At 37.8% G+C, this 8,654-nt stretch overlaps 1 protein-coding gene across 1 annotated transcript; it reads right to left on the bottom strand.

The window, feature by feature from the left end:
• Positions 1–244: 244 nt before the first annotated feature.
• Positions 245–4,028, bottom strand: LOC113278151. Its single transcript, XM_026527071.1, has 7 exons — positions 3,552–4,028; positions 3,387–3,465; positions 1,425–2,561; positions 1,251–1,313; positions 970–1,148; positions 704–813; positions 245–566 (listed from the first exon to the last, which is right to left on the bottom strand). The coding sequence occupies exons 1-7, from the start codon at positions 3,624–3,626 to the stop codon at positions 470–472; spliced, it is 1,740 nt and encodes a 579-aa protein (XP_026382856.1). The 5' UTR covers positions 3,627–4,028; the 3' UTR covers positions 245–469.
• Positions 4,029–8,654: the final 4,626 nt, after the last annotated feature.

Genomic DNA, 8,654 nt, shown 5'->3' with positions numbered 1-8,654 from the left:
GAAAGATTTCTTTTTTCTACTTCTTGAGTGTACTAGTATAGTACAGAGCCACAGTTAATGGGCTTCTATATTAGGTTTGTCTGAAAAGCCCATAACCACCAGTTGTAAACTTTTTGTTAAAATCATTGGAAATTTGGAGATCAATTTTTTTTTAAAAAAAATTGGGTACTTTCATTTCTTCTGATGATGAAATTTTGTAATCAAATTTCAAACGAATTCTTGAAAGTACATTTACGTTTACCACACGGTCTTTGTCTGGCAATAATGGAAAAAAAAATGAAAAGTTCTCTCCACTGGTCAGGAGTTAAAAACTGACCAAATCTGGAAACTCAAATGAGCATCAGTTTTCGTTTTTGTAAATGAATTACTCTCTACTTTGACAACTACAAAACAAACAAGGAAATGAGAATTTCCGGAATGAGTTAGATTTTTGCCGTGGAAGGGTTATGACCTGAAGACTTGAGAAAAGTCAGAAAGAGGAAGAATTTTCTGTGCCCATCACCAAGTTGCAGGTTGAGTATACAGAAGCTGCAGCTGCCCTGACAGCCATTTTTTCTTTCTTTACTCTGCATGCGCAATTTAAGAGGAATTAATTGAAGACTGTAGTAGGTTAAGCGCAGAAATAGACATAATAGGAAGTTATACAAGACATAGGTGCACAATGATAAATTCGAGTCGAATGAATATGTAACTGAGGATGTACCTGTGTTCAATATTTGATCTTCCTAGTAGCTCCATACCATACAAGTTAACACATCGCAGACCCTGATCACAATGCAACTGCATTTGCCTTATTTGGTTCAACCCGCTTTCCTGAAACCGAAGTTCAGGGGGAACATAATTGTGAGATTTTGTTGGCTCAAACTGATTCACAGAAGCAATTCCATCTAGGTGCATTGTCTCCAAACAAAAATTATTTTAGCTACGAATAGAGTAAAGCAAAGGCGGACACTATACTGTAAGACTTACTAGATGATTTGCCTCTTCAGAGAGTGTTTTATCCATTTGATCAAAAATAGCACTCCATCTTGCTCGATGCATATGTGATGACGGGTCATTTTCTTCATTGGATGAGAACTCTCTTGAGAATAGGAAAGGCAATTCGGTCTGCACTACAGCCTGAACTCTCTTCTTACTGCGCCGCAATGCTGCACACATTGAGAAAACAAAAATCTTCATAACTAAATCTATTCAAATTTAAACATCCTTTCAGCCAACTGTAGTGAGATTTTAGAAGAGTAGATAATCACCTGCAAGACGTCCTTTGATGTCGAGAGAAAGAAGGTCCAACCATTGAGAAGCCACATTTGCAGCTGAAAGAAACATTAATGATAAACATCTAATTCAGTTCAAGTATGTCTCACCTAATCACCCTCAAAATACCGTAACGAACAAGGGAGGACACAGGATTAACTGAAACATACCTTTTACAGAAAGGGAAAATTCACTTGCATGGTCTTCTTCTGAATCTTCATTAGTAACAGTGCTCATATTTTCAGACCCATTACTAGCAGAAGATAGTAACTTCATCTGCGCATTTTCATCCATGCAGTGTGAGGAAAGCTGCGAAAAGCTAGAAGTTTGATCACAACTTCTTCTCTCTGAAGAGTCTGGATAATCGTGTCCATACGTTTGGTCTGAACTTGAAGTCATTTGGTACATAGTTGAAAAATGGGTACCCTCCAGTATAGAATCTGTGTGTTTGGAATGACAAACTTGTGTCGCTCCATAATCCAGCATAGTTTCCGGATCTTTCCTTGTATAATATGTTTGCTCACCTCTTTCCAAATGGCTGGCTGGCCTGCTCTGAGTACCACTTTCCATTCTTTCAGATCTAACAAGGGCCTCAATAATAGAGTGAACTTGTTTACTATTTCTTACATGATTAATAATCCCAGGGTTCAATCCATTGAGCAGGCCACTTGGAGCTGCAATCTTTGCAAACCTGCTAACTTGTTCCCTCTTCGCAATCTCCATGTTTCTCTTAAGATCATTTTTGGCTTTCCTTATTCCTTGCTTTGGTAGTGGTATGCCTCCATGTTTAGACGAGGAGAAGCCGTTCTCTTTCATTGCTTTCCACGCTCTAAATGAGTCGTTTTCCTCCAAGGGACCAGTACAACTCCCACATTCCGAAGCATCCTTAGATTTCACATAATCAGACAATTGGTAAGGATAAAACGGATTTTGCTGCGCTGAAGTTGAGACGCCCAGAGCATTAAAGTTTAAACCCAAATCTTTAGAAGTGGTAACAGTAGTGTTATGAACTTTTTGATACTTCGTGTACAACGGATGCTGGCTATAAGGATCCAAATGACCAGAAACCATATCTGCAGCAGAGTAATCAGCTATCTCGGCTTCAGTGTTGAGATCTAAAGGATGAACAACAGTGCTGGATTTTCTCAGATTGAGAGACATCGTGTCTGCTTTTGTAGAGAATGCTTGTGATGCTTTAGGCACTATCTCCGGATTCAAAATTTCAGAAGTCTCTCTAACGATGTCCGAGTGCACCTGCTCCTTGGTTTCTTTGCTTACAAAAGATTCTGAAAGATGTGCTTCGATACCTGCAGAACAAGGATAAAAAGTACAGTGTGAGACGCAATAATGATAAGAGTGCATCGTGTTCAGCAATAATTTTGGTACAACCACGGGAAGGGAAAAGAGAAACAGGTAATAATCCCCTGGCGTTTCTATATTCTCCAACACAACTGTTTAATTCTCAATAGTGCTCTCAATGTATGTGCACAAGCTTATTCCAGTGTAGCCTTTTGCTCGATTAACTGCTAATCCTAATGCTGATGGTTTTCATTGTTGCGCTACGCTATTAAATACTTGCGTGTTAGCTTCATCAACTTGTGAAAGGCTACAAGGGTTTTGACGCATTTAAACTTTTACAAATGAATAATAAGACAATACTGTCACACCATGAGCGCAATTAGGTCCTGCATCTACAGCAAAGTGAAGAGGTGCCTAAATTCTCTTCAACATTACAAACGTAAATGTCATACTAAATAGAGAGATACGAGTAGTCTGCAACTAAACATCCAGCAAAATGATATCAATGCATTTCAGTATCCGCTAATCTGGATATGCAATCACGCAACCAAGAAAAGCGTCAACAAGTCTAGAAACATTCCCACCCAATTGAAGCAAGAAACACTTGCATAGATTAGATTCTCACCCAATTGTAGCAAGAAACAGTTGCATAGCCCAAATTATACTAACGAATATTCGACATTCTCATCAAAATCGGCAAGAATTCAAACAAAAAATCTCTCAAATCAAAACCATTCCTTTAGCCCCTCTACCCCTTACATTAGCAATTTAGCACACAATCAACACAACAATATCATTCAAATGCACCAAAATCTACTGATTTACAAACATACCGGAATCTCGAAGATCTCTCATTTTGAATCGTTTACATCCTCCTCCTCCTTCCAATTCTGTATTACTCCTTTTTTCTCCCTTCAAAATCCAAATCCGAAAAAATCAAAAATAAAATTCACTATACCCAAAAGAGAAAACCAACCATTAAAAAAAAAACACCCAACCTTTGTATCAATTTTGAAGGCAGCAACAGATGGATCCAACAGAAATCTTGAACTCATAACTCGATCATCCATCATCTCCTTCTTCTTCAAAATTCAAAAATCAAGAACCTTTATTGGGTTTTTTTTTTGTGAAATTTGAAAAAAACCCTTATCAACAAACTAAAAATTGAATCAAAATGAATCGTTTTTCTAATAAAATGAAAATAAAGGTCAAATCTTTTTGGTATTGGGTCTGAGATTTCAGTGTGGGTCTGAGATTACAGTGACTAGAAATGATGGGGGTGTGGGTAATTAGGGTTTTAGAGCTCTGGGTTTTATTTTGTTTTCAGTGTTCTTTCCCCTTTCTAATTTTGAAGATATGAAATCTGGGTTTTTATTTCAAATTTCAAAATGGGGGTTGAGATTTTGTTTTTATTATTAGAGTATTTAATTTTTGAACTGAATTGAATTCAAATTCAAATTCTAAATCTGTAATCAAAATTGGAGAGGGAAAAGCTGAGATTTTTATTAAAAAGTAAAAGACAGATACTTTATTCTGACTAATGGGACAAAATATAAGGGACAAACATACATGGGGTGGTTGTGATTGGTGGGGTTTTGACGAAGGATCCAATGAGATTGTGACATGTCATTTTGTCACTTATGGATTTTAAATTTTTAACTAACATAGAGAGCTAAGAGGAGATTCATAAATATTTGAGGTACGAATTCATAGAATAATAAACCTCGCGTTTTTAGGGGTCACCTTACATTCGGGACTTTACAAAAAAAAATTATCCTCTGAATAATATAGTCGTGTTTAGAAATACCAACCTAATCGGTAGATAAAAATTTAAGTTCGCTACCGAATATCCTATTCGGAGGAAATACGTGTGTCGTTAGCAACCGATTGTAGTGCATCATTGATACGAAACCTCAACAGCCATATTTTCAAAAACCTCAACGGCCATATTTTCAAAAATTAGAGTCGTTGGAACTCTAATCTATATAAGGAGGGTAACCCCTCTCAGTTATTATTGAGTAAAAAATCAGAATGAAAAACCTTTTCAATGGCAAGTCCATCATCAATCGACAACATACTTCGAAGATGCAAGCGAACAACTACATCAATTGCAGCAATGGAAGAAGAAATACAAAAAAGGAACAAACAACCCAAAAAAATTAAACCATCGTTAGTGGCAACGAAGGAGGAGGAAGAGGAAATCAAGGCTAAGAAGCGAGGTCAAGAACAATTCCATCAAAGAGAAAGATTAAAACAAGTTGAGGAAGAGACCGAATGGATAAAAAATTATTACATTGTGAAAGATCTACCCAAAGAACAGCAGGACGATCGTATATTTTGGATTAACGTTTCATTGGGTCCTTTTGTTGGTAAGTACAAGAAGCCACGCCACAATTATGAACCATCCCATGTTTCTTCAAGGGTGCACCATGTTATAAAATTGTGCACCGAGTACAACCGTATTCTTGCTAGGCACAGAGACGACAAGTTTGCGGCACAAGATGCTTATTCCAAGTGGAGAGGAGAGTCGTTTCTACATTTCGAAGCTGCGTTGATTGTTGCATCTCGGACTGGGAAAAAAGAATAACATGTGATGTTTGAGTGTTGTAAATTCAAATTTTTAATATTAATCGGCGGTTTGATAAAATATGGGATTCCCGAATATGATTAATCGGATTGAAGTGTTATAATACTGTTGTTCCGATTACATAGTTTCAAAAAAAATTATAGTCATGCCTCGAAATACCCACCACATCGGTATATAGATATTTACGAGTTCTACCGTTTATAATATTCAGAATCAAAACGTGTATCCTTACCAACCGATTATAATATTCGGAATCAAAACATGTATCAATACCCACCGATTATAATATTCGGAAGTAAAACGAAGTAATATACTTCCGAAGGAACGTCATTCAGAAGTAAGATATGTATATGTACTACCGAATATAGGAGTGTTCCAATTTCTCCTGGGTTCTGAGTTCAAAATGCATATAATCGGATAGTTACGAAAAATTAAAGACCTCGATTCCTACATTCGGGAGACAACATTGTATTTTTTGTGACCGATTAAATCATATATCTTCGCAAAAAAGTTTCCAAAAACCTTTTACAAATTACATGTTCGAAAAAAAAACGATCAAACATCGTCATCATCCGAGGGGATCAATTCGAGTAACCCAGCGGGAAAGTTGTTGTCCATAACGCGATCCCAATCAACCATGTTGGACTCATATTGTTTCACCCAATCCTTGCAATGGTTCATCGGGAAGTAATTGTGCCACTTACTCAACGGAGTTAACGAACAATCTTTCTTTACTCTTAAACCGATAAAATGCATTTCATTCACAAATGTCATTACGATTCTTCTATCTTTAACCGACTCGTCGCAAGCTGTTCTTGTGGGTGCAAACGTCATGCTAAGCCCATACATATGAGGAACAAAGAAATGTACCACGCAATTCAAAACGTCCGCAAGGAGATATCTAAATTTAGGCATTGTCATCCAATACTTGGATCCGATTGTCTTCAATCCCTTTCGGCGCTTCACACGCGCAACTAAGTCTTTGAACTCTTGTTCTTTGTCGTATCTATCTCCTCGCCTCATCATCTCCATATAAAAACCCTTGTCCTTCACTAGTTGTACCGCCATCTTATTTCTTAAATATTGGCATTGGGTGACATCTTCAATATCCGCCTCTCTAAAGTAACCCATTTGTTCTGTAGCAACGTGAAACCCACAATTTCCATCCCCATCAACCTCTTCGGTCGACAAAACAAAGTGGAGGGAGTTGTTCCAAATACTCTTTGTATATTGTATATGTGGATCGATTTGGTCTTCCATTAAGGTCTCTAGGGCAACGAAGAGTACCTTTGTCCTCTTTTATAGTAAGAATTTCCATTGGTTGGGTTTGTTGCGAGGCGTTCATTTGCTCAACAACTTCTTCGACAACATTGGGTTGACTTACTTGAGAAGGATATGTAGAGATATTTGGCCTTACTTGTCGGGTGGTTGGTCCACTTTGATCATTTCTTGGACGACCTCTTTTCTTAGGTTCCGGCTCATCTTCAAATTCGGCTTCCGAATGCTCGTGCCTAGACAATATTCTTTTATCAGACAAATACTCCTTCAACTCTTTTCTTTGGATGGTCCTCGACACTTAGGTGTTCGGCCTACCGGTGTTCTTTTGCTTAATAGGTTCATCAACCTCCCTTAAACAAGGGTGAAGTGCTTCCTCCAAATTATGCATCAATATTTACTTTTTGGTGCCGTTTGATGTAGCGTAACGCTCGGCTATTCGTGCACACAATTTCGACTCCAAGAAAGACGGACCATCAACTACCGGGGTGTTCGGAGTGAAATTTAATTGCTTCCAAAATGGATGAATATCATTGATGTCAATCACTTCAACATACCTACCCAACTTATGACGACATGGGAGTCCAATACCTATCATATCCTTGCAAACACAAACCGTATTCTCGTCATCATAAGTTTTATATAACTTCAATTGTTTCATCATGCGATTTATTTCCCATCTTGAAACTTTATGAACAACTCCCCTTAGAAGCAATTTTTCCTTAATATGTTCCACCGGGAATTGGTGTACACTAAATTGCATACATTTCCTAATCTTTACGAGATCACGATTGGTGAATTCATGGATTGCTTCTTGGATCGACACAACTCCATTTTGACTACCAATTAGTATTTTCTTTAGTCGACCATGAGACCCTTCCGCAATGCTTGTCGCCTCGTTCTTTAAGTTACGATATTCATATGTCCATGCAAACACAAACCTCTCCTTAATCGTTAACCATTGTTTTTTTACCATACTCAACCGGTTTTGGGTAGTCCGTGCCGTATTCATCCTCAAATTTCTTCAAGTTACATTCGTAAATTTCCTCGGTCATCGACCAAACGATTTTGTCCCATGCTTTCATGAACATTTTCCAAATAATTCCATCCTCCTTCCAATTTTCTTCAAATAACCTATCCTCTTCCTTACGTTCTTCCACGGATAATTTACTAATGCGCTCATCCTCTTCCTTTGACCTCTTGGTACCCTTCCTTGGTCTTTTAGCTTGGAAATGATGATGGCAATTGGTTTTGAGATTTCATTGAATGTGCAACGTACATTGCAAGTTTTGGGCTTCCGGAAACACTACCGCTATTGCATGCATTAAGGCTTGATCGTTATCCGTTACAATAACCCTTGAAAAATTATCACCGTTATAAATGGACCTCAACGTCTCCAACATCCAAATGAAACTCACATTGTTCTGATGATCCATTAAACCCCATGCAATCGTAAACGTGTTTTTGTCCGAAGTATGGCAAGCAATGTTCAACAACGGCATGTTATACTTGTTTGTCTTATAAGTAGCATCTATCAACAAAATTTGATGAAAGCATTGAGCCAATTGGATCATTTCGGGATGTGCCAAGAAAATACGAACCACTATACCATCATTTTCTTCCCTTCTCAAGGTGTAGCCGTGTAACTCCGCTAACCACTCTGATTGTTGCATGACCGTTCTACCATCCCATTCATTCCTTTTGATCGTAGCTAGGGCCGACTTAATTGTAGACAAAGAAGACAAGTTGTCGGGGTCGTCCGCCTTTATTTTACTTAAGATCGCACTCGCTTTTTGGATCCGCATAGACCTCACCGTCTGCATTTGATGTGGTTTTAACTTGGCAACCATTACATGTCCAATTAAATCCAACGGATCATCATGGTTGTGACAACCGTTATCAACTTTATACATTTTATACTCTTTACCTTTAATACCATCGGGCTTATAGAAGACAATCTTAAATGGGCATCCTATCTTCTTGGTATTGTTTCGGTATTTCCTATTCGTCTTCTGTACGTACTTACTATTCTTTCCCTCGTGACTCTTTCGCGTCCCACCTCGCTCACAAATCATTTCAAATCGAGTGTCACTAACATGATTATTTTGAACTACCACGCACATGTTATCTTTTGCTTTGTTCATAAGCCACTCTTTTGCCTCCTTCTTACTTCCAAATGTCTAAACGTGCATAAAACTAAACAAATCTAATAAGCATAACCATTTAACATATAAATTTT

The sequence above is a fragment of the Papaver somniferum genome, chromosome 5 (assembly GCF_003573695.1).
Source record: "Papaver somniferum cultivar HN1 chromosome 5, ASM357369v1, whole genome shotgun sequence".
NCBI classification, from domain to species: Eukaryota; Viridiplantae; Streptophyta; class Magnoliopsida; order Ranunculales; family Papaveraceae; genus Papaver; species Papaver somniferum.
This window is presented reverse-complemented; position numbering and strand designations above follow the sequence as displayed.